General features: G+C 44.2%; 1 protein-coding gene across 1 annotated transcript in view; it reads right to left on the bottom strand.

Moving 5' to 3' along the window:
* The window catches only part of spag8 (sperm associated antigen 8), a 40,519-nt gene extending 13,817 nt beyond the window's left edge, over positions 1–26,702 (bottom strand). Inside the window, exons 1-3 of the mRNA XM_067994220.1 lie at positions 26,244–26,702; positions 5,216–5,384; positions 3,350–3,395 (exon numbers count right to left, since the gene is read on the bottom strand). Of these exons, the coding sequence (XP_067850321.1) occupies positions 3,350–3,395; positions 5,216–5,384; positions 26,244–26,675 (647 nt within the window). The 5' untranslated portion in view covers positions 26,676–26,702. The remainder of the gene's footprint in view (positions 1–3,349; positions 3,396–5,215; positions 5,385–26,243) is intronic.
* Positions 26,703–27,382: the final 680 nt, after the last annotated feature.

Genomic DNA, 27,382 nt, shown 5'->3' with positions numbered 1-27,382 from the left:
ATTGAAGTCAATTGAAATCAGGGGGAAAACTCTCCAGTGACTGAAGTCATACCTAGCACAAAGGAAGATGGTAGTGGTTGTTGAAGGCCAATTACCTGTCCAAGGCTGAAGCGTTGTCCAAAGGGACTTAGGGGTTCAGGTACACAGATCACTGAAATGTCTTGAGCAGCTGCAGAAAATAATCAATAAGGCAAATGGAATGCTAGCCTTTATATCTAGATGACTGGAGTACAAGGGGGCAGAAGTTATGCTGCAGCTATACAAAACCCTAGTTAGACCGCACCTGGAGTACTGTGAGCAGTTCTGGGCACCGCACCTTCAGAAGGACATATTGGCCTTGGAGGGAGTGCAGCGTAGGTTTACTAGAATGATACCCGGACTTCAAGGGTTAAGTTACAAGGAGAGATTACACAAATTGGGGTTGTATTCTCTCGAGTTTCGAAGGTTAAGGGGTGATCTGATCGAAGTTTATAAGATATTAAGGGGAACAGATAGGGTGGATAGAGAGGAACTATTTCTGTTGGTTGGGGATTTTAGGAGTAGGAGGCACACTCTAAAAAGTAGAGCCAGACCTTTCAGGAGTGAGATTAGAAAACATTTCTACACACAAAGGGTTGTAGAAGTTTGGAACTCCCTTCCGCAAACGGCAATTGATACTAGCTCAATTGCTAAATTTAAATCTGAGATAGATAGCTTTTTGGCAACCAAAGGTATTAAGGGATATGAGCCAAAGGCAGGTGTATGGAGTTAGATCACAGATCAGCCATCATCTTATCAAATGGCGGAGCAGGCATGAGGGGCTGAATGGCCTACTCCTGTTCCTACGTTCCTATCTCAGCCCCAGGACATCGCTACAGGAGTTCCACAGGGCAGTGTCCTAAGCCCAACCACCTTCAGTTGCTTCATCAATGACCTTCCCTCCATCATAAGGTCAGAAGTGGGGATGTTTGCTGATGATTGCACAGTGTTCAGTTGCATTCGCACCGCTCAGATAATGAAGCAGTCTGTGCCTACATGCAGCAAGGCCTGGACAACATCCAGGCCTGGGCTGATAAATGGCAAATAACATTTGCGCCAGACAATGACCATCTCCAACAAGAGAGAGTCTAACCATCTCCCCTTGACATTCAACGGCATTACCATCGCCAAATACTCCACCATCAACATCCCGGGGATCACGATTGACCAGAAACTAAACTGGACCAGCCATATAAATACTGTGGCTACAAGAGGTCAGAGACTGGGTGGTCTGTGGTGAATGACTCACCTCCTGACTCCCCAAAGCCTTTCCACCATCTACAAGGCACAAGTCAGGAATGTGATGGAATACTCTCCACTTGCCTGGATGAGTGCAGCTCCAACATCACTCAAGAAGCTCGACACCATCCAGGACAAAGCAGTTCACTTGATTGGCACCCCATCCACCACCCTAAACATTCACTCCCTTCACCACCGCGCACCATGGCTGCAGTGTGTACCATCTACGAGATGCACTGCCGCAACTCGCCAAGGCTTCTTTGACAGTACCTCCAAAATCCGCGCCTTCTGCCACCTTGAAGGACAAGGGCAGCAGGTGCATGGGAACACCTCTACCTGCACGTTTCCCTCTAAGTCACACATCATCCTGACTTAGAAATATATCGCTGTTCCTTCATCGTTGGTAGGTCAAATTCCTGGAACTCCCTACCTAACAGTACTGTAGAAGAACCTTCACCACATGGGGTGCAGCAATTGAAGAAGGCAGCTCACTACCACCTTCTCAAGGGCAATTAGGGATGGGCAATAAATGCTGACCTCGTCAGCGATGCCAACATCCCATGAATGAATAAAAAAAAGTAAAAAATTAACTCTCTTCTGTGTTTTAACTGGAATACTTACTTCTAGTTGCTTTAAAGCACTGAACTGACTGCACAAGTTTAAAGAGAAGGCAATATATTACCATCCTATACATTTGGGAAAAAAAGCGGTTTTATCTACATACAGGACTTATGGGTGAATTGGAATTTTCTCAGTTTTCATTCTCCACAGCTTGATTACCAAAATTCTTCATTACTTACACCAGGTTAAAAAAAAAGCTGGAAATAAAAAGTTGGTATCAGTTAAAGTGACTATGAAGCTGGATCCTCATAAAATCCAAATGATTCACTAATGTTCTTTATGGAAGGAAACCTACTGACTTTACCCAGTCTGGCCTATAAGTGACTCCAGCCCCATGCCAATGTGGTTGACTCTTAACTACCCTCTGGTGGCCTAGCAAGCCACTCAGTTGTATCAAACTGCTACAAGGAATACCATGTGGATTGCAGTGGTTAAAGAATCAATAGAATCATAGAATCATAGAAGGTTACAGCACGGAAGGAGGCCATTCGGCCCATCGAGCAATCCAGCTAGTCCCAATGCCCTGCCTTATCCCCATAGACCTGCACATTTTTTCTTTTCAAGTACTTATCCAGTTCCCTGTTGAAGGACATGATTGAATCTGCCTCTACCACTCCCTCGGGCAGTGCATTTCAGATCCTAACCACTCACTGTGTAAAAAAGTTTTTCCTCATATCACTTTTGGTTCTTTTGCCAGTCACCTTAAACCTATGTCCTCTGGTTCTTGACCCTTCCGCCAGAGGGAACAGTTTCTCTCTATCTACTCTGTCTAGACCCTTCATAATTTTGAATACCTCTATCAAATCTCCTTGCAAACGTCTCTGTTCCAAGGAGAACAACCCCAGCTTGTCCAGTCTATCCACGTAACTAAAGTCCCTCATCCTTGGAATCATTCTAGTAAATCTCTTCTGCACCCTCTCTAGGATCTTCACATCCTTCCTAAAGTGTGGTGCCCAGAACTGGACACAATATGAGCACAAGAAGATGCCCACCATCACCTTCTCAAGGTAACTAGGGATGGTCAATAAATGCTGGCCTTGCCAGCGACACCCCCATTCCGAGAATGAATAAAAAAAAGTTAAGTTTCTCAAAATTACAAATGTTTATTGATTAACCTTTCTTGTAATGACCATAACCAGAATTGCAAAGGCTAAAATTGTCCATTTAAAAACCAAGTAGACCTGCCATTTTGTTAGCATGTAAAAAGCAATGATAAAGAAAGTTATTAACCTCTTTTTGCACAAAGAGGGAAATGAAGCCCCTTGTAAGACAATCTTGAATCTGGTAAAGATATTAGCAATTTAAGGACGGGAAAGAATCAACATGAAATTTGACAGAAATTTTGGGGTGCAATATAGCTAGAAAGAGAAGCTATTTTTGCTCAGCATAAGGAACAAAATCGATTTTAATATGTCACATAAATCAAATTCTTCCCTCCGCAGCTGCTCCCCACATCCACCACTGTAATTACCATATCTTGTGATTCAGGTACTTTTCAATAAGTTGTTTCTTTATTCCTGTACAAAAAACAAAAGGAGATTACACATCTAGCTCAACCATATATACATGCCAGGTTAATTTTAGCACCATTTATACATTACCACTGTTATTAACTGTGTATGATAGAATATTTATTGCAGTCTAATTAATCGTTTAAGAATATCAAAAAAGTTGACAAAATTGATCCATATAAATTATTCACTGTAGTCAAGGGTTGAAATAGAAGGACCAAATATCATGAAAGTTAAAAACGATGAAGTCAGGTGGGACTTTTTGTCATACTTAACTTGTGGAATAAGTTAGTAGGAGAGGCCAGTAAAAATGCCTTCAAGAGGCAATTAGATTAGCTTCTAAAGACAGGATTGAAGGATATGGTAAGAAGGTAGAGACTGAGAGTGAAAACTATGAAAAAGGAATAGGTCAGTTAAGCTTCATGATCTTTTCCTATTACTTAAATTCTTATGTTGCATTGTTTATTGGCTACTGGACAGCAACATTAGCCGGTGGTAGCTATAAAAATTAATTTCACATGTGTGCAAATGAGACTATGCAGCACTCAAAATTAATCAACTTTTTCCCCCACCACACACATTATTGCTTCTCCCTTCTATTCAGTAACCCACAAATATACACTACATACACATGTATTTGCACATTCATGATTGCAATGCACTGCAATGTCTCACAAACAATTTCTACACTTATTGAATGTTGTAGTGATTGGCTGCCCATATTTTGCATTAAAAGTCCCAGAGGTAGCGAAAATGCCAGTTTCTGAGCATATTTGAGCATTTTTATAAATTGCTTGCCACAACATGTCACTTTCTATAGTTACAATATAAAGACATAAAAGGGTAAACTTTACAAATGTATATTCCTCACGTGAAGACTCACCCACTCGGAGCTTGCTTTGTGTAATTAATTTTAATTATAATTAATTTAATGGCATGCATTCATAAAATGTACTCTGGATTGTACACTTTACAAAAGAACACTTAAACCAATTTATTATTCATCAATAAATACAAAGCTTGTAGCATTCAAAATTATGCTTCCAACTGTGTAGTGAGATGCTATATTTCAATTGAAAACTTTTAATTCCAAACACATAAAATGGATCTCATCATGGCATGGGCATGATGAGATCCATTTTATGTGTTATATTCTTTGTTAGTGAATTTTTCTGCTTATCTGCAAAGGGTGGGAGGGTTGCACAAGAGGCCAGTGTCGGAGAAGAGTTCTGGGAGGGCGATAGGGCTGAAGCAGGTTAGAGAAATAAGGCGGGGGGGCAAAGCCTGTTCCTCCCATTACAGTGGCCGTCGCCATTTTTCTGGGGAACAGGTGGCCGCAAGCGCACAGCTAATTTAGGTATTTAAATCGGGGTCCTATGACGTCAATAAAACTGACCTTGGAATGTCACTAACATGTTCCAGCAGAGATCACAAAAAACAATTAGGATTCCTGACCAATTTTTTCCTCTTCCTTTGGCCAGGACTGCTGAAGCCAAATTGCAACAGCCCCACAACTTCATTGGCTACAATTGGATAACTCAGCACAAGCTAGGAATTGAACCTAAGCCCTTCTCAGCTACCTTTATAAAGTGTAGAGGACAGAAACCAAATGGCTATCTTTGAAAGAATGGATTTCTTTTTTTTTATTCGATTTACTAAGATGTAAAAAATATTCAGTAGCTTAAATTTAAATGAATGCTCAGCCCATAACACAGTAACCCAGCCAAGTTTTGTAGGTAACAACTATCTACGTAAGTTAGAAAAGAAATGTATGCAGTGAGAATGAGTGTTATGAAAACCTATTTCTTTTTCCAACTGATGGTTACCTTTTTGCCGTTCTCTAATTCCCTTGGGAGGGTATGATTCTTGATATGTGGTTATGTCAGATATTTTTGACAAGTAATCAGTGGTGAGAAGACCTTTATGTCCATTCTTGAATGCTATAGCATGCGACATGGTTTTTTCTTCATGTTGATCTAAAGGAGCTACAATTCGCTAGAATAAGAATTGAAGAAAAAGTCAAAGGATATTAAATTGCACCACCTGCCATTACTCACGGTGTTCAGATTTTTTAAGTTAAACCACAAGAGTATTAGTCAAAATCTTTATACAGTTTGTTAATGGTCAGCATTTGTCACTTAGAACAAGCTAAATTTGAGATTACAAAATAAAACCTACAATGCAAAACATTTCTGATGCCTACACAGTTTGTGACAGAATCAAGATTTTAAAAAAATCTCATTCCTCCTCATGTTTCTAGTGAACATTCTTCGTAGACCCAGATAGTAAGTGTTACTAGACCAATTGATTGTAGAAAGCAACACAGAGAGCCCAATCCGATCCTCACCTGACATCCACATACACTCACTTTTCAGAAAGAGTCACTAGATCACGATCAGATGTGGGATGCCTTGTTGACCTTCTTACTCCTTTTCTAGCACATGGCACCAAGACCAATTTCAGTATTCTAGATGGCCTGCCAACTTTCAACTAACTCAGCACAGACTGAAATCATTAACTCACCACAGACCAGGGAACCTTCTCATCCTTCCTCCTCTCCTGAAGTACTTTACAAGTATAACAGTAAAAAGGCAATTTTTAAGTGAGGTGCGACTCCTGAGAGTTGATGGTTGTAAATTTGTAAATGATGATCAATAAAGTATTTAATAAATACTTTGCATCAGTCTTTACTAAAGAGAAGGATATTTATAGAGTTTCCCATTGAATTGATGGATAATTCTCAGTTGTTGTGGGTGCATTGATGGGAGAAGAGCCCAATCATGGGCGCATATATACAGCTGCACATATCACAGTGAAAGCCAGGATAGATGTGTTGCTGTGCGTGACAGGTGATTGACAGCCAGATCTCGCAACCTTGCAGCCGCAAATTCATTCAATCCGACCCGGCGGACATGCTGACATTGCAGTCAGTCGGTGGGCTGTGTCTTCCATGGCGTTGGGGTGAATATTGCAAGATCTTGAGGTGACTTTCAGTGTGTCTTTATAGTGTTTCATCTGCCCACCTCGGATGCGATATTCAGGCTGCAGCTTACCGTAGCAGATGACTTTGGGAATTCTATGAACAGACATGCAAATTACATGCCCAGACCAATGCAACTGGACCTTTTAGATCATGGCCTCAATTCCAGTTGTATTGCAGCACTTGAGGAAATCACTGTTAGGAACCCTGTCCTGCCACTTGATGCCAGCAAGAGGTTGTGGTCGCTACCCATAAAACAACTATTTTCAACTCCCACCTGCCCCCAACCCACCCGTTCTTGGGGTTTAAAATCACCCCCAACGCATCTAGGCCTGACGGGCTACATCCTAGGATCCTGAGGGATATGAGGGAGGAAATTGCCCAGGCTCTGTAGGGAGCAATTTTAACCTAAGTCGCCGGGCAGGAAACCCATGGGATTGGGTGGAAGGCCGGTTTTACACCTTGCCCAATATTAGTCTCCATTGACTTCAATGGTGAGTAAAATCGGATGGGGTGTAAAATTAGTATTGTACCTGAATTCGTCTGTTTCCTGACTGGCAGGTTAAGTTAAAATTGCCCTCATAATATATATTTCAGGGCTCTATTGAGCATGAATGTGTGCCGGAGGACTGGAAAGTGACCAATGTAATACCCATTTTTAAAAAGGGAAACAGAGCTTATCCAGGTAATTACAGACTAGTTAGCTTAACAACTGTGGTAAGGAAAATTTTACATGTATCTAGATAAAGAGAAAATAATTAGAAGTGGCCAGCGCACATTTCAAAGGGGACAATCGTGCTTGGCAAACCCCATAGAATTATTTGAGGAGGTAACAGATACAGTAGATGGAGAAATACAGTGAGTATAGGACTTTAGGAAATGCTTTCATAAGGTACCACATGGGAGATTACTAGAGAACATTAAGGGCGATGGAATAAGAACATAAGAACATAAGAAATAGGAGCAGGAGTAGGCCAATCGGCCCCTCGAGCCTGCTCCGCCATTCAATAAGATCATGGCTGAACTGATCCTAACCTCAAATCTAAATTCATGTCCAATTTCCTGCCCGCTCCTCGTAACCCCTAATTCCCTTTACTTCTAGGAAACTGTCTATTTCTGTTTTAAATTTATTTAATGATGTAGCTTCCACAGCTTCCTGGGGCAGCAAATTCCACAGACCTACTACCCTCTGGGTGAAGAAGTTTCTCCTCATCTCAGTTTTGAAAGAGCAGCCCCTTATTCTAAGATTATGCCCCCTAGTTCTAGTTTCACCCATCCTTGGGAACATCCTTACCGCATCCACCCGATCAAGCCCCTTCACAATCTTATATGTTTCAATAAGATCGCCTCTCATTCTTCTGAACTCCAATGAGTAGAGTCCCAATCTACTCAACCTCTCCTCATATGTCCACCCCCTCATCTCCGGGATTAACCGAGTGAACCTTCTTTGTACTGCCTCGAGAGCAAGTATGTCTTTTCTTAAGTATGGAGACCAAAACTGTATGCAGTATTCCAGGTGCGGTCTCACCAATACCTTATATAACTGCAGCAATACCTCCCTGTTTTTATATTCTATCCCCCTAGCAATAAAAGCCAACATTCCGTTGGCCTTCTTGATCACCTGCTGCACCTGCAAACTAACTTTTTGATCTTCTTGCACTAGGACCCCCAGATCCCTTTGTACTGCAGTACTTTCCAGTTTCTCGCCATCAAGATAATAACTTGCTCTCTGACTTTTCCTGCCAAAGTGCATAACCTCACATTTTCCAATATTGTATTGCATCTGCCAAATCTCTGCCCACTCACCCAGCCTGTCTATATCCCCTTGTAGGTTTTTTATGTCCTCCTCACTCTCTACTTTCCCTCCCATCTTTGTATCATCTGCAAACTTTGATATGTTACACTCGGTCCCCTCCTCCAAATCGTTAATATAGATTGTAAAGAGTTGGGGACCCAGCACCGACCCCTGCGGAACACCACTGGCTACAGGTTGCCAGTCCGAGAATGTACCATTTATCCCAACTCTCTGCTTCCTGTTAGATAACCAATCCTCCACTCATGCCAGAATATTACCCCCAATCCAGTGATTCTTTATCTTGAGCAATAATCTTTTATGTGGCACCTTGTCGAATGCCTTCTGGAAGTCCAAATACACTACGTCCACTGGTTCCCCTTTATCCACCCTGTACGTTATATCCTCAAAGAACTCAAGCAAATTTGTCAGACATGACTTCCCCTTTGTAAAGCCATGCTGACTTTGTCCTATTAAATTATGTTTATCCAAATGTTCTGCTACTGTCTCCTTAATAATAGATTCCAAAGTTTTACCCACCACAGATGTTAAGCTAACTGGTCTATAATTTCCAGCCTTCTGCCTACTACCCTTTTTAAATAAGGGTGTTACATTGGCAGTTTTCCAATCTGCCGGGACCTTTGCCATCTCCATGTTTCCCACCATTAATTTCCCGGTCTCATCCTCTAAAGGACCTACGTTTGCCTTAGCCACCCTTTTTCTTTTTATATAACTGTAGAAACTCTTGCTATCTGTTTTTATATTTTTTGCTAATTTATTTTCATAATCTATCTTCCCTTTCTTAATCAATCCTTTTGTTACTTTTTGCTGTCTTTTGAAGACTTCCCAATCTTCTATCCTCCCACTAAGTTTGGCTACCTTATATGTCCTTGTTTTTAGTCGGATACTATCCTTAATTTCTTTACTTAGCCACAGATGGCTGTCATTTCTTTTACACCCTTTTTTCCTCAGTGGAATATATTTGTTTTGAAAGTTGTAAAATAACTCCTTAAATGAACACCACTGCTCATGTACCGTCTTACCCTTTAATCTATTTTCCCAGTCCACTTTAATCAATTCCGCTCTCATACCATCATAGTCTCCTTTATTCAAGCTCAGTACGCTTGTTTGAGAACCAACCTTCTCACCCTCTAATTGGATATGGAATGTAACCATGTTATGGTCACTCATTCCAAGGGGATCCTTAACTAGGACATTATTAATTAATCCTGGCTCATTACTTAATTAATCCTGGCTCATTTCGGCAAAGGATAAAAAAAAACTGGATTAAAAATTGGTTAGAAGGGAGAAAACAGATTAAGAGTTAAAGGCAGTTTTTCAGAAAGGTTGGAAGTGGTTCGTAATGTGCCTCAGGGTGCAATTCTGGGGCCACTTTGGTTCTCTGTGTATATCAATGATTTGGATATAGCTTTAGAAAGAGTGGTGTCACAATTTGCAGATAATACCAAAATAGGTAGTGTAGTTAATTCTTTGGAAGACCAAAGGAAGCTGCAAAGGGACATTGATAAGATGGAAATTGGACTAAAAAGTGGCAGATGGAATTCAATGTCAATAATAAGTGTGAGGTGATACATTTTAGAAAGAAGAAACAGCAGTAATTACACTCTGAATGGAAGTAGGCTTGGTACTATGGAAGACCAGAGTGGTGTCACAATTTAGAATCATAGAATCATAGAATTGTTATAGCACGGAAGGAGACTATTCGGCCCGTCGAGCCCATGCCGGCTCTCTGCAAGAACAATCCAGCTAGTTGCACTCCCCTGCCCTTTCCCCGTAGCCCTGCAAATTTTTTCCCTTTAAGTATTTATCCAATTCCCTTTTGAAAGCCACAACTGAATCTGCCTCCACCACCCCTTCAGGCAGCGCATTCCAGATCATAACACCTCGCTGCGTAAAAAAGTTTTTCCCCATGTCGCCTTTGGTTCCTTTGCCAATCATCTTAAATTTGCGTCCTCTGGTTCTCGACCCTTCCGCCAATGGGAACAGTTTTCTCTCTACCTACTTTGTCTCGACCCCTCATGATTTTGAACAGCTCTAACAAATCTCCTCTCAACCTTCTCTGCTCTAAGGAGGACAACGCCAGCTTCTCCAGTCTATTCACGTAACTGAAGTCCCTCATCCCTGGAACCATTCTAGTAAATCTTTTCTGCAGCCTCTCTAAGGCCTTCACATCCTTCCTAAAGTGCGGTGCCCAGAATTGGACACAATACTCCAGTTGTGGTTGAACCAGTGTTTTACAAAGGTTCATCATAACCTCCTTGCTTTTGTACTCTATGCCTCTATTTATAAAACTAGGATCCCATATGCTTTTTTAACCACTTTCTCAACCTGCTCTGCCACCTTCAGTGACCTGTGCACATATAACCCCAGGTCTCTCTGTTCTCGCATCCCCTTTCGAATTGTACCCTTTAGTTTATATTGCCTCTCCTCATTCTTCCTACCAAAATGTATCACTTCACACTTTTCTGCGTTAAATTTCATCTGCCACGTGTCCGCCCATTCCACCAGCCGTCTATGTCCTCCTGATGTCTATCACTATCCACCTCACTGTTCTCTACCCTTCCAAGTTTTGTGTCATCTGCAAATTTTGAAATTGTGCCCAGTACACCAAAGTCCAAGTCATTAATATATATCAAGAAAAGCAATGGTTCTAGTACCGACGCCTGGGGAACACCACTGTATACCTCCCTTCATTCCGAAAAACATCTGTTTACCACTGCTGTCTGTTTCCTGTCACTTAACTAATTTCGTATCCATGCTGTCACTGCCCCTTTTATTCCATGGGCTTCAACTTTGCTGACAAGCCTATTATGTAGCACTTTATCGAACGCCTTTTGGATGTCCTTATACTCCACATCAACTGCATTGCCCTCATCAACCCTCTCTGTTACCTCATCAAAAAACTTAATCAAGTTAGTTAAACACGATTTGCCTTTAACAAATCCGTCCTTAATTAATCCCCACTTGTCCAAGGGACTGTTAGTTTTGTCCCGGATTATCGTTTCTAAAAGTTTCCCCACCACCGAGGTTAAACTGATTGGCCTGTAGTTGCTGGGTTTATCCTTACACCCTTTTTTGAACAAGGGAGTAACATTTGCAATTCTCCAGTCCTCTGGCACCACCCCCAGATCTGTGGATAATTGGAAGATTATGGCCAGTACCTCCACAATTTCCACCCTTACTTCCGTCAGCAACCTAGGATGCATCCCATCCGGACCGGGTGACTTATCTACTTTAAATACAGCTAACCTTTCTAGTACCACCTCTTTTTCAATTTTTAACCCACCCTATATCTGAACTACCTCCTCTTTTACTGTGACTTTGGCAGCACCTTCTTCCTTCCTGCAAAGTACTCATTTAGTACCTCAGCCTTGCCCTCTGCCTCCATGAGTAGGTTATCCTTTTGGTCCCTAATCGGCCCCACCCCTCCTCTTACTACCCGTTTACTATTTATATGCCCTTAGATTAGACTTTTGGTTTCCCTTTTATGTTAGTTGTCAGTCTATTCTGATATTGTCGCTTTGCCCGTCTTATTTCCTTTTTCATTTCCCCTCTGAACCTTCTATATTCAGCCTGGTTCTCAATCTGACATTTGTCATATTCCCCCTTTTTCTGTTTCATCTTACTCTCTATCTCTTTCGACATCCAGGGAGCTCTTGCTTTGATTACCGTACCTTTTCCCCTCACGGGAATGTACCTAGACTGTACCCGAACCATCTCCTCTTTAAAGGCTGCCCATTGTTCAATTACAGTTTTGCCTGCCAATCTTTGATTCCAATTTACCCAGGCCAGATCCGTTCTCACCCACTGGAATTGGCCCTCCTCCAATTAAGTATTTTTACTCTAGATTGCTCCTTGTCCTTTTCCATAGCTAATCTAAACCTAAAGATACTTTGATCACTGTAATTTGCAGATAATACCAACATAGGTAGTGTAGTTAATTCTTTAGAAGACCAAAGGAAGCTGCAAAGGGATATTGATAAGATGGAAAATGGACTAAAAAGTGGTAGATGGAATTCAATGTCAATAATAAGTGTGAGGTGATACATTTTAGTAAGAAAAAACAGCAGTAATTTTATTCTAAATGGAAGTGGGCGTGGTGCTATGGAAGACCAGAGGGATTTGGGAATACATGTTCACAGGACATTAAAGGCAGCACTTCAGGTTGATAAGGCTGTAAAAAAAAACCTAATGAACTTCTAGACTTTATCACAAGGTAAAATATAAAAGCCAAGAGGTAACGATAAGCTATTATAAAACTTTAAGCAACCTGAATTATTCTACTGCGTTCAGTATAGGGCTCACACTTTAGGAAACTATTGAGGTTTTAGGAAGGGTATAATGCAGATTCACTAGGATACTGCCTGGAATGAGGAAAATGTGGTATCTTTTCTTAGAAGAACGCATTTTAAGAGCAATATGATAGAAACATTTAACATTATGAAAAGATGGGAAAGGGTAGATAGAAGCAGACTGTTTCCAGTATTTGAGGGGTCAAGAATGAGGGGCAATGGATACAAGATTAAATGTAAGAGATTTAGAACAGAGGCAGAAGAAACTTCTTTACACAGAGAGTTGTGAAGCTGTGGAATTCAATTCCAGCATTGGTAGTTGAGACAGAAACAGTCAACATTTAAGTTTAGATTGGATAGGTGGATGAAGGAAAGGGGATTGTAGGGATATGGAAACAGGATTATAACTATTTTCTCATGTGGAGGTTAAACGCTGACATGGACTGGTTGGGTCAAATGGCTTGTTTTTGTATTGTAACCTATGTATTTATATATAAAAGGAAGAACAAAAGTGAAGATAATTGAGAAAATAGAAGAGTCAAAAAAATTTGAATGTATACTGCAAGTGTACATTTTATTATGCGATATTGGTTTAAAATAATTGGTTTCCAAAGTTACATTGACATATACACTGCCAATTGCAGTGGAAAAGCAGCGGATACCCTGAATATTCAAACTATGTGGTTATTTACTGACAGGGCAATAGTAGATACATTAGGAGTAATTTTCTGATTTTGTGCGCTCGATGATCAGAAAATTGTGATCAGTGTGCACCCAAATTTCCAATATACATTCACAGCGGACAAGGCTCCCTGCTGAGAGCACAAGGGTGGAAATTACCCCATAATGCCATTCTTTGTAATCAGAAATTGGGTTCAAGGCTGTGTCTACCCTAATTTGGTTGAATTCGGAAGACAATCTTGGCATAGTCCACAGCCAGCAGGAAAAAGAGAGCAGTGAGGACCCACAGGCATGTTATCCTGTTTTGTCGCTTGAGCATCTTTGAAGTACACCATATTTAAGACTGGTTGGACTAGAAATTCGGGAGCATCCATTTTTGGGCACTCGGGGCAAAGCGTAAGTACCCTGCAGCAGAATGGTGAGGTCCGAGGCTCCTGAGATATTGGGCCTCGAGTCTCATTGTCACAGAGCCTACGTGGCGTAACGGCCTGCCGGCGATGACTGGAGGAAGTGCAGAGAAAAATCGGCCCACTGCTAGCAGGGGTCGGGGCCAGGGAGATCAGGGGTCAGTGGGGGAGGATTGTTTTTTTTTTAAATTCGTTCATGGGATGTGGGCGTCGCTGGCGAGGACGGCATTTATTGCCCATCCCTAATTGCCCTTGAGAAGGTGGTGGTGAGCCGCCTTCTTGAACCGCTGCAGTCCGTGTGGTGACGGTTCTCCCACAGTGCGGTTAGGAAGGGAGTTCCAGGATTTTGACCCAGCGACGATGAAGGAACGGCGATATATTTCCAAGTCGGGATGGTGTGTGACTTGGAGGGGAACGTGCAGGTGGTGTTGTTCCCATGTGCCTGCTGCTCTTGTCCTTCTAGGTGGTAGAGGTCGCGGGTTTGGGAGGTGCTGTCGAAGAAGCCTTGGCGAGTTGCTGCAGTGCATCCTGTGGATGGTACACACTGCAGCCACTGTGCGCCGGTGGTGAAGGGAGCGAATGTTTAGGGTGGTGGATGGGGTGCCAATCAAGCGGGCTGCTTTATCATGGATGGTGTCGAGCTTCTTGAGTGTTGTTGAAGCTGCACTCATCCAAGCAAGTGGAGAGTATTCCATCACACTCCTGACTTGTGCCTTGTAGATGGTGGAAAGGCTTTGGGGAGTCAGGAGGTGAGTCACTTGCTGCAGAATACCCAGCCTCTGACCTGATCTCGTAGCCACAGTATTTATATGGCTGGTCCAGTTAAGATTCTGGTCAATGGTGACCCCCAGGATGTTGATGGTGGGGGATTTGGCGATGGTAAGGCCGTTGAATGTTAAGGGGAGGTGGTTAGACTCTCTCTTGTTGGAGATGGTCATTGCCTGGCACTTATCTGGCGCGAATGTTACTTGCCACTTATGAGCCCAAGCCTGGATGTTATCCAGGTCTTGCTGCATGCGGGCTCAGGCTGCTTCATTATTTGAGGGGTTGCGAATGGAACTGAACACTGTGCAATCATCAGCGAACATCCCCATTTCTGAACTTATGGTGGAGGGAAGGTCATTGATGAAGCAGCTGAAGATGGTTGGGCCTAGGACATTGCCCTGAGGAACTCCTGCAGCAATGTCCTGGGGCTGAGATGATTGGCCTCCAACAACCACTACCATCTTCCTTTGCGCTAGGTATGACTCCAGCCACTGGAGAGTTCTCCCCGATTCCCATTGACTTCAATTTTACTAGGGCTCCTTGGTGCCACACTCGGTCAAATGCTGCCTTGATGTCAAGGGCAGTCACTCTCACCTCACCTCTGGAATTCAGCTCTTTTGTCCATGTTTGGGCCAAGGCTGTAACGAGGTCTGGAGCCGAGTGGTTCTGGCGGAACCCAAACTGAGCATCGGTGAGCAGGTTATTGGTGAGTAAGTGCCGCTTGATAGTGCTGTCAACGACACCTTCCATCACTTTGCTGATGATTGAGAGTAGACTGATGGGGCGGTAGTTGGCCGGATTGGATTTGTCCTGCTTTTTGTGGACAGGACATACCTGGGCAATTTTCCACATTGTCGGACAAATGCCAGTGTTGTAGATGTACTGGAACAGCTTGGCTAGAGGCGCAACTAGTTCTGGAGCACAAGTCTTCAGCACTACAGCTGGGATGTTGTTGGGGCCCATAGCCTTTGCTGTATCCAGTGCACTCAGCCGTTTCTTGATATCACGTGGAGTGAATCGAATTGGCTGAAGACTGGCTTCTGTGATGGTGGGGATATCGGGAGGAGGCTGAGATGGATCATCCACTCGGCACTTCTGGCTGAACACGGTTGCAAACGCTTCAGCCTTGTCTTTTGCACTCACGTGCTGGACTCCGCCATCATTGAGGATGGGGATGTTTGCAGGGCCTCCTCCTCCCGTTAGTTGTTTAATTGTCCACCACCATTCACGACTGGATGTGGCAGGACTGCAGAGCTTTGATCTGATCCGTTGGTTGTGGAATCGCTTGGCTCTGTCTATAGCATGTTGCAGGTGGGGAGTGGTGGTGATGGTGGTGGGGGTGGCGGGGGGGTGGTCAGGAACGGCAATTGGATCCTTTAATGTGGGGTCGGATTGAGCACTTCAGCTCCTCCCGTCTCCACATTCAGGTAAGTTATTTACCTTCTTGATTGACAGACATTCAGTAGGGCTAGTTTCCCTGAGTGCAGCCCGCGATGGCCTCAAGCGGGCGTTAGGCCCCTTATTTGCATATGCAAAGGTACTAACTCCAGGTTTGGGTAAAGGACATCTCTTGTTTGCCTTCACCCAATATGCCGGTCGGCGCACTTCTGCTGCAAGTGTGTGTACGCTTCCTGCCAGCCATTTTGGGGCCTCAGTGGGACGCGTAGCGCCTGAAATATGGGCACTGCATGGCTCAATTTCTAGGCCATTGTCATTAACTTCAGATCAGTACCATGCACAGACATTACTTCCATTAATAACTCGAAATAAATGTTCTGCTCTTGGTTTTATAAAGTGATTCAAACCAGGCAGCTGAAATACAAGAATGTAGCAAGGATAACAATACCTAAATATAGCATTGTTTGAGATGTCTTGAACTCTGTTGAATAAATTTGCTGGTATCAGGGTGAATTATATATAATTCCACCCACATGATAATGAGTGATGTACAAAATCTCTCAACATGCAGAAATAGATGTTCCTTAAATTATTCAGTATAAGGCAAAACATCCATACAGTTTCATTAAAATAAAATGATCCCGTCTACCAATGAGGCTAAGTAAATAAAACAGTAAATGATGATAATAGTGGTTAATTATGTAAAATTTGAAGTTATTATAGTCATTAATGCATATCATGGTCAGAAAAGTAAAAGCCCATGGGATCCAAGGGAAAGTGGCAAGTTGGATCCAAAATTGGCTCAGTGGCAGGAAGCAAAGGATAATGGTCGACGGGTGTTTTTCTAACTGGAAGGCTGTTTCCAGTGGGGTTCCGCAGGGCTCAGTACTAGGTCCCTTGCTTTTTGTGGTATATAGTAACGATTTAGACATAAATGTAGGGGGTCATGATTAAGAAATTTGCTGATGATACAAAAATTGGCCCTATAGTTGATAGTGAGGAAGAAAGCTGTAAACTGCAGGAAGATATCAATGGACTGGTCAGGTGGGCAGAAAAGTGGCAAATGGAATTCAATCCAAAGAAGTGTGAGGTAATGCATTTGGGGAGGGCAAACAAGTCAAGGGAATACACAATAAATGGTAGGATACTGAGAAGTGTAGAGGAACAAAGGGGCCTTGGAGTGCCTGTCCACAGGTCCCTGAAGGTAGCAGGACAGGTAGACAAGGTGGTTAAGAAGACATATGGGATACGTTCCTTTATTAGCTGAGGCATAGAATATAAGAGCAGGGAGGTTATGCTAGAACTGTATAAAACACAAGTTAGGCCACAGCTAGAGTACTGCGTACAGTTCTGGTCACCACATTACAGGAAAGATGTGATTGCACTAGAAAGGGTACAGAGGAGATTTACGAGGATGTTGTCAGGACTGGAGAATTTTAGCTATGAGGAAAGATTGGATAGGTTGGGGTTGTTTTCTTTGGAACAGAGGAGGCTGAGTGGAGATTTAATTGAGGTGTATAAAATTATGAGGGGCCTAGATAGAGTGGATAGGAAGGACCTATTTCCCTTAGCAGATAGGTTAATAATCAGGGGCACAGATTTAAAGTAATTGGTAGAAGGATTAGAGCGGAGTTGAGGAGAATGTTTTTCACCCAGAGGGTGATGGGGGTCTGGAACTCACTGCCTGAAAGGGTGGTACAGGCAGAAACCCTCATCGCATTTAAAAAATACTTGGATATGCACTTGAAGTGCCGTAACCTACAAGGCTACGGACCAAGAGCTGGAAAGTGGGATTAATCTGGAAACCTCTTTTTCGGCCAGCACAGACGCGATGGGCCAAATGGCCTCCTTCTGTGCCACAAATTTCTACGATTCTATGATTCATTATTGAAAGGCTACTGTTCTACTTTTTTTTGACAATTTCACTTGATTGCCACAAAAATGTGTCCAATTATGGTGATTAGCATAGCATAATAAAACAAAAGTGCTGATTTGAGGACATTTAAATCTATGTTTCCTTATTATATCCCAAAAAACAACACTGCAATTATGTGTAATTGTAATTACCTGAACTACTAAGAAGAATTGGGTACAAAGGGAGTTGTTTCTTTACAATAATCTTCCATTTGATTTGCGATGAAATGTTCATCAACTGCCACAGATGTGCAAAACAAGGAGTCCCGGCTGTTGATTCAGGATATTCAAACTCTTACGAACAAAATCACTTTGGAAATCTGAAGTTGATTAAGGAAATATATTGCTCTTACAGTCCCATCATCTTGAGCTTATCAGTTACTTTTTCTCGTTGTAAACTGATCATGTTAGTGCTGGGCAATGGAACACTTTCCTACTTCAAGCACCTAAGGACTAATTTTCTGACTTTGCATTGCTAGGGGAGCCTTCCTCACACACATTGGAAATTAACAATTGGAAAATTGTGGGCCGCAATCACTTGAATTATCAATAGCTGTGAGGCAGCCTGCCAGCAGCATAAAGTCAGAAATTTATCGCCAGCATTAAGCAATCCCAGATAAGGTACAGCACAGTCAACTACAGAGTAAAGTTGCCATGACTCTGTTAGGCCAATATGACTTAGCTCCTACTGCAGAAAAACATCTCATAGCTACTGCTAGTGATGAAAAGGATGTCAGTGATGGACCAGTACTGTACTTAATGCATTTGTTTCACAGTTGAGTGCTTGTGGTTTGTGGCTGAGAAATGAGCAGGCCTAGAATCTTGTCAATATGCAGAAATAGAGGCTACTTAAATCATTCAGTACAAAGCAAAATATCTGCACGTTATTTCAAGAAAGCAAATTGCTGCCATTCACAAGTTAAGGTAAGTAAGTAAAGGAATAAATGATGATAATAGTGGCTCATTAGACAGAATTTCACTTGATTGCCACAGAAATGTTTCCAAATCTCATGAGACATTCTTGTGGCCTCTTTGATTAGGAATGCCAATTAAAAGAACTTGCATTTATACAGGGCCTTGTTACATCCTCAGGACATCCCAAAGCTCTTTACAGCCAACGGATTACCCTTGAACTGCAGTCACTATTGTTATGCAGGTAAGCATAGCAACAATTTGCACATAATACGATCCCAAAAGCAGCAAATGAATGAATGACCAGATATACTTTTGTTGGTGGTGACTGATGGAGGAATTCTGGCCAGGGCACTGGGAGAATTCCATGCTCTTCTTTGAATAGCACCGTGGGATCTTTTACATCCACCTATCCTGGCAGACCTGTTCTGCCTTATCAGTATCTCTCAAACTTGTCAGCTGGTCACACAGTAGTGCCATCAACTAATTTTAATAATATTATTACAAGACCATCCTCCCCCACATGATTTATGAATAATGTGAACAATGGGAAACCCAGAACACACACACTCAGAACCCCTTGTGTGATCTGTCATCTTGTGCTTTTGGAGCCAGGACCTCAGCCTCCAAAAATAAAAAGTGGGTACACACAGACCCTCGATTATATGTTGCCAAACGTTGCCTCTAAAAATAAAATGTGAATATACTCAGTATATCCCAGTTTACTCTTCATTACACACCTGGATTTCAGAAGAACAAAAGAAAGAGGTTTTCACTTATCATAGAAAGATTACAGCACAGAAGGAGGCCATTCGGCCCATTGAGTCTGCGCCAGGTCTACGCAAGAGCAATCCAGCTAGTCCCACGCCCCTGCTCAATCCCCGTAGCCCTGCAAATTTTTTCCTTTCAAGTACTTATCCAATTCCCTATTGAAGGCCATGATTGAATCTGCCTCCACCACCCACTCGGGCAGTGCATTCCAGATCCTAACCAGTCCGTGTAAAAAAGTTTTTCCTCATATCACCTTTGGTTCTTTTGCCAATCACCTTAAATCTATGTCCTCTGGTTCTTGACCCTTCCGCCAAAGGGAACAGTTTCTCTCTATCTACTCTGTCTAGACACTTCATGATTTTGAATACCTCTATCAAATCTCCTCGCAACCTTCTCTGTTCCAAGGAGAACAACCCCAGCTTCTCCAGTCTATCCACATAACTAAAGTCCCTAATCCCTGGATTCATTCTAGTAAATCTCTTCTGCACCCTCTCTAAGGCCTTCACAGTTTTCCTAAAGTGCGGTGCCCAGAACTGGACACAATACTCCAACTATGGCCGAACCAGTGTTTATAAAGGTTCATCATGACTTCCATACTTTTGTACTCTATGCCTCTATTTATAAAGCACAGGATCCAGTATGCTTTTTTAACCACTTTCTCAACCTGCCCTGCCACCTCCAATGAGTTCTGCACATATACCCCCAGATCTCTCTGTTGCTGTATCCCTTTTAGAGTTGTGCCCTCTAATTTCTATTGTCTCTCCTCGTTCTTCCTACCGAAATGTAACACCTCGCATTTTTCTGGGTTAAATTTCATCTGCTATGTCTCCGCCCATGCCACCAGCCTGTCTATATCCTCTTGAAGTCTATCACTATCCTCCTCGCTGTTTACTACCCTTCCAAGTTTTGTGTCATCTGCAAATTTTGAAATTGTGCCCTGTACACCCAAATCCAAGTCATTAATATATATCAAGAAAAGCAATGGTCCCAAAACTGACCCCTGGGGAACACCACTGTACACCTCCCTCCAATCCAATAAACAACCGTTCACCACTACTCTCTGTTTCCTGACCCTTAGGCAATTCTGTATCCATGTTGCTACTGCCCCCTTTATTCCATGGGCCACAATCTTGATGATAGGCCTACCGTGCGGCACTTTATCAAACGCCTTTTAAAAGTCCATATACACCAAATCAACTGCAGTGCCCTCATCTACCCTCTCTGTTACCTCATCAAAAAACTCTATCAGGTTAGTTAAACATGATTTGCTTTTAACAAATCCATGCTGGCTTTCCCTAATCAATCCACACCTGTCCAAGTGACTGTTAAATCTGTCCCGGATTATCGTTTCTAAAACTTTCCCCACCACTGAGGTTAAACTGACTGGCCTATAGTTGCTGGGTTTATCTTTACACCCTTTTTTGAACAAAGGTGTAACATTTCCAATTCTCCAGTCCTCTGGCACCACCCCCGTATCTACGGATGTTTGGAAGATTGTGGCCAGTACCTCCACAATTTCCACCCTTACTTTCTTCAGCGACCTAGGATGCATCCCATCCAGACCAGGTGACTTATCTACTTTAAGTACATCTAGCCTTTCAAGTACCTATTCTTTATCAATATTTAGCCTATCCAGTACCTCAACTGTATCTTTCTTTACTGGTACTCTGGCAGCATCTTCTTCCTTCGTAAAGACAGATGCAAAGTACTCATTTAGTACCTCGGCCATCCCTTCTGCTTCCATGAGTAGATCTCCTTTATGGTCCCTAATTGGCCCCCACCCCTCTTCTTACGACCTGTTTACTGTTTACATGCCTGTAGAAGACTTTTGGATTCCCTTTTATGTTGGCCGCTAGTCTATTCTCATACTGTCTCTTTGCCCCACTTATTTCCTTTTTCACATCCCCTCTGAACTTTCTATATTCTGCCTGGTTCTCACTTGTGTTATCAACCTCACATCTGTCATACGCCCCTTTTTTACGTTTGATCTTACACACTATCTCTTTTGTCATCCAGGGAGCTCTGGCTTTAGTTGCCCTACCTTTCTGCCTCGTGGGAATGTAACTAGACTGTACCCAAACCATCTCCTGCTTAAAGGCCGCCCACTGTTCAATTACAATTTTGCCTGCCAATCTTTGGGGATTCCAATTTACCCGGGCCTGATCTATTCTCATCCCATTGAAATTGGCCCTCCTCCAATTAAGTATTTTTACTTTAGAGTAGTCCGTGTCCTTTTCCATAGCTATTCTAAACTTTATGATACTATGATCGCTGCTCCTTAAATGCTCCCCCACTAACACTTGCTCCACTTGGCCCACCTCATTCTCGAGAACCAAGTCCAGAAATGCCTCCTTCCACGTTGGGCCGGAAATGTACTGGTTAAGAAAGTTATCCTGAACACATTTCGAAAATTCCACCCCCTCTTTGCCCCTTATATTATTATTGTTATCCCAGTCTATATTAGGATAGTTGAAGTCCCCAGTTATCACTACTCTATAGCTTTTGCATCTCTCTGTAATTTCCCTGCAAATTTGCTCCTCTATATCCTTCCCACTAGTTGGTGGCCTATAGAATACACCCAGTAGTGTAACGGTATCTCTTTTATTTCTTAACTCTAACCAAATAGATTCTGTCCTTGACCCCTCCAGAACATCCTCTCTCTCCAGTATTGCAATATTCTCCTTAATCAATACTGCCACCACCCCCCTCTCCTTTCTTTCCTTCCCTATCTTTCCTGAACACCTTGTAACTAGGAATATTTAGTATTCAATCATACCCTTTCTTGAGCCAGGTCGCTGTTATCGCCAAGATATCATATTCCCATGCGGCTATTTGCAGCTGCAGCTCACCAATCTTGTTTACCACGCTTTGTGTGTTTACACATGCACTGTAAAGCAGTCTTAGACTTTCTTGTACTCTCTCTTAGTCTGATCCCACCTAATACTGTACTATTACTTGCTCTAGTGCTAGCCTTCTCCCTCAATCCTTTGTGCCCCTTGTTTCTCCTTTCCATTGCTACATCCTGGTGCCCATCCCCCTGCCAAATTAGTTTAAACTCCCCACAGCACTAGCGAACCTCCCTAGCGAAGACATTGGTCCCAGTTCCGTTGAGGTGCAACCCGTCCAGCCAGTACAGGTCCCACCTTCCCCAGAGCTGGTCCTAATGTTCCAGGAATCTAAAGCCCTCCCTCCAGCACCATCTCTCCAGCCACGTATTCATCTGCTCTATCCTCCTATTTCTACACTCACTAGCTCGTGGCACCATCTCCACGGGATTTCATCTCCACAGTCCTCGTGGAAATGAAATCCCGTCTTCGCACTGAGGACACCATCCAACGTGTTGTGTGGCACTACCACCGTGCGAAATGGGATAGATTCAGAACAGATCTAGCAGCTCAAAACTGGGCATCCATGAGGCGCTGTGGGCCATCAGCAGCAGCAGAATTGTATTCCAGCACAATCTGTAACCTCATGGCCCGGCATATTCCTCACTCTACCATTACCAACAAGCCAGGGGATCAACCCTGGTTCAATGAGGAGTGTAGAAGAGCATGCCAGGAGCAGCACCAGGCGTACCTAAAAATGAGGTGCCAACCTGGTGAAGCTACAACTCAGGACTACATGCATGCTAAACAGCGGAAGCAACATGCTATAGACAGAGCTAAGCGATTCCACAACCAACGGATCAGATCAAAGCTCTGCAGTCCTGCCACATCCAGTCGTGAATGGTGGTGGACAATTAAACAACTAACGGGAGGAGGAGGCTCTGCAAACATCCCCATTCTCAATGATGGCGGAGTCCAGCACGTGAGTGCAAAAGACAAGGCTGAAGCGTTTGCAACCATCTTCAGCCAGAAGTGCCGAGTGGATGATCCATCTCAGCCTCCTCCCGATATCCCCACCATCACGGAAGCCAGTCTTCGGCCAATTCGATTCACTCCACGTGATATCAAGAAACGGCTGAGTGCACTGGATACAGCAAAGGCTATGGGCCCCGACAACATCCCAGCTGTAGTGCTGAAGACTTGTGCTCCAGAACTAGTTGCGCCTCTAGCCAAGCTGTTCCAGTACTGCTACAACACTGGCATCCACCCGACAATGTGGAAAATTGCCCAGGTATGTCCTGTCCACAAAAAGCAGGACAAATCCAATCCGGCCAATTACCGCCCCATCGGTCTACTCTCAATCATCAGCAAAGTGATGGAAGGTGTCGTCGACAGTGCTATCAAGCGGCACTTACTCACCAATAACCTGCTCACCGATGCTCAGTTTGGGTTCCGCCAGGACCACTCGGCTCCAGACCTCATTACAGCCTTGGCCCAAACATGGACAAAAGAGCTGAATTCCAGAGGTGAGGTGAGAGTGACTGCCCTTGACATCAAGGCAGCATTTGACCGAGTGTGGCACCAAGGAGCCCTAGCAAAATTGAAGTCAATGGGAATCAGGGGGAAAACTCTCCAGTGGCTGGAGTCATACCGAGCACAAAGGAAGATGGTAGTGGTTGTTGGAGGCCAATCATCTCAGCCCCAAGGCATTGCTGCAGGAGTTCCTCAGGGCAGTGTCCTAGGCCCAACCATCTTCAGCTGCTTCATCAATGAACTTCCCTCCATCATAAGGTCAGAAATGGGGATGTTCGCTGATGACTGCACAGTGTTCAGTTCCATTCGCAACCCCTCAGATAATGAAGCAGTCCGAGCCTGCATGCAGCAAGACCTGGACAACATCCAGGCTTGGGCTGATAAGTGGCAAGTAACATTCGCGCCAGATAAGTGCCAGGCAATGACCATCTCCAACAAGAGAGAGTCTAACCACCTCCCCTTGACATTCAACGACATTACCATCGCCGAATCCCCCACCATCAACATCCTGGGGGTCACCATTGACCAGAAACTTAACTGGACCAGCCATATAAATACTGTGGCTACAAGAGCAGGTCAGAGGCTGGGTATTCTGCGGCGAGTGACTCACCTCCTGACTCCCCAAAGCCTTTCCACCATCTACAAGGCACAAGTCAGGAGTGTGATGGAATACTCTCCACTTGCCTGGATGAGTGCAGCTCCAACAACACTCAAGAAGCTCGACACCATCCAAGATAAAGCAGCCCGCTTGATTGGCACCCCATCCACCACCCTAAACATTCACTCCCTTCACCACCGGCGCACTGTGGCTGCAGTGTGCACCATCCACAGGATGCACTGCAGCAACTCGCCAAGGCTTCTTCGACAGCACCTCCCAAACCCACGACCTCTACCACCTAGAAGGACAAGGGCAGCAAACGCATGGGAAAAACACCACCTGCACGTTCCCCTCCAAGTCACACACCATCCCGACTTGGAAATATATCGCCGTTCCTTCATTGTCGCTGGGTCAAAATCCTGGAACTCCCTTCCTAACAGCACTGTGGGAGAACCGCCACCACACGGACTGCAGCGGTTCAAGAAGGCGGCTCACCACCACCTTCTCGAGGGCAATTAGGGATGGGCAATAAATGCCGGCCTTGCCAGCGACGCCCACATCCCGTGAACGAATAAAAAAAAACAGGAGTAATCCGGAGATTACTACCTTTGAGGTCCTGCAGGACCTCATCCCTCTTTCTACCTATGTCGTTGGTACTGATATGGACCACGACCTCTGGCTGTTCACCCTCCCCCCCGCCCCCAGAATGTTCTGCAGCCGCTCAGTGACATCCTTGACCCTGCGCCAGGGAGGCAACATACGATCCTGGAAACACGTCTGCGGCCGCAGAAACGCCTGTATGCTCCCCTAACTATAGAGTCCCCTATCACGATTGCTCTCCTGACCTTTCTCCTCCCCCTCCCCCTCCCCGTACAGCTGAGCCATCCATGGTGCTGTAGACTTGGCTCTGGCTGCACTCCCCAGAGGAACCCTCTCCCTCACCAGTATTCAGAACTGAATACTGGTTAGAGAGCGTGATTCACTCAGGGGACTCCTGCACTACCTGCCTGGTCCTCCTTCTCTGTTTGGCGGTCACCCAGTCCCTCTCTGCCTGTACTCTCTTCAGCTGTGGGGTGACCACCTCCTGAAACGTGCTCTCCACGTAGCTCTCAACCTCGTGGATACACTGTAGTGGCACCAGCTGCTGCTCAAGCTCCGAAATCCGGAGCTCGAGCTCCTCCAGCTGACGACACTTCCTGCACCTGTGGTCGTCCAGGACACGGGAAGCATCCTGGAGTTCCCACATGGCACAGGCTGTGCATTCGACGGGATGTTAGCTGCCCTGACATGCTTTGATTTATTGGATTGTTTACTAAACTTAACAAAAATAAATTAAGCCTTAAAGAAAAACACTCAACAGAAAAAAGAAACGCTCGCCAGCTAGCAGCCAATCAGCTCCTTCCCCTGTTTATTTATAGTTTTATTAGTCCAGTTAATAAACTAATTTAAGTTATTAAATTTAATAAACTAACAGCAGTTTTACGCTCCCAGCTTTTGTAGCACTTCACGGCCCCAGGACACCCCAAATTTTTCACAACCAATGGGCTACTTTTTAATTGTAGTCACTGTTGTTTTCTAGGAGAAAATTTGGTCAAGATTCCCTCACCTCATTGCTGCCAATAACCCCTGCTTGAAATAAAGACATGTGGCTATGGGATGGGGGACAGAACTGGGCTCACATGAGTATCCCACAGTGAAATAACATCAATTTACATTTCTATAGTGCCCCTAACAATGCTCGTTGTCAAGGCTCACACAAATAATGGCCACTTGGGCAAGATACTGGCGGGCAAGTGGCACCTGTGGCAACCTAGCAGGGATCAATACCTTCAAGAGATGAGGAGCGGAAACTGGGAGAGAAAATGAGATGGGGGTAAAAAATGAGGCAAGTAGTATTGCATTGCTGTCTTCAAAGCATAGTGATTTTGGGAGTTGCACATCAATTCCTCGCTTAAGGATCAGTACCTGTTCCTGCCAGTTCCCGATCAGACACTTGTTTTTAATGCGGTCTTCAATGTTCTGCTGCGCTGTATCGTCCCCTGATCCCGCCGCATCCTGCACGGCGCCGTCCTCCCTCCATCCGTATTCACTTATCCCATTCTCCGGCTGTCCTCCCGCACCCTGCCTTTCACTGAACTTCGGACATCCGTACTTGTCCTCTTCCCCTCGTTTCCCTGCATCGTATCTGGGACCGCTGTCGCCGCTCTCTCCCCCGCTGTGCCCACCGGCTTCAAAAGGAGGCAACCTGGTGACAGAAGACTCGTCGCACACCACTCCCTCCATCTGCAGAGAGCGGGAGCTCGCCGCCCGCCCCGCCCCGCCGCTTTTTACAAATATGGGACAACAAACCGTTGCTAGGAAACCAACCCGGCGCCTGCGCGCTGGGGAGCAAACCATAGCAACCTGTAAACACACGGGTAACCTGCGGGTGGGCGGACCCAGCGTCCAATTTTGACTGGTGCCCGGCGCCCGGGGCGCGGCCTGGCGGAACATCACTCGAACCTCGCCCGAAACGAAATTACAGTGAGCGCTGCTGCACGTGCTGTGGACAAATTACATTAATGTTCAGCCTTGGGACTTGGACCTCTGTTGCATGCACTGAGATTCCTTTAGAATTTCTGTCCCAGCCTCATTGTCGGGGTGTAATCAGGGCAAGTAACCTTTGCCAAAGCAAAAAAAAAATAAATAAATGTGGCTGCTGGAAATCTGAAATAAAAACAAAAATATGCTGGAAACACTCAGGTCAGGTCACGTTGCATCTGTGGAGAGAGAAAAACATGTAACTTTTGCCTTGGTAACAAAATGGGACGGAAGCTGCCGGTTTTTCGACCCGAAATCATTGCCCGGGGTAACTTAGACCCAGAATTAGAGAACACACCAGTTGCCAGGATCAGTTGTGATGAGCGGAAGTGAGGAATCAGTGAGTCTGAAGAGTGTGAAGAGTTTCAGTAGCGATTTTTACACTGGAAAAAACGGCTTGCAGTGATTTTTTTGGGCATTCTGCCTACATAGACCAGAACTTCCTTCTGAATACATGTTGTGGAGATGCCGGTGATGGACTGGGGTTGACAATTGTAAACAATTTTACAACACCAAGTTATAGT

Source organism: Heptranchias perlo, chromosome 1, assembly GCF_035084215.1.
Source record: "Heptranchias perlo isolate sHepPer1 chromosome 1, sHepPer1.hap1, whole genome shotgun sequence".
Taxonomy (NCBI): Eukaryota; Metazoa; Chordata; class Chondrichthyes; order Hexanchiformes; family Hexanchidae; genus Heptranchias; species Heptranchias perlo.
Note: the sequence above shows the minus strand (reverse complement) of the source record. Positions and strands in the feature narration are given on the sequence as shown.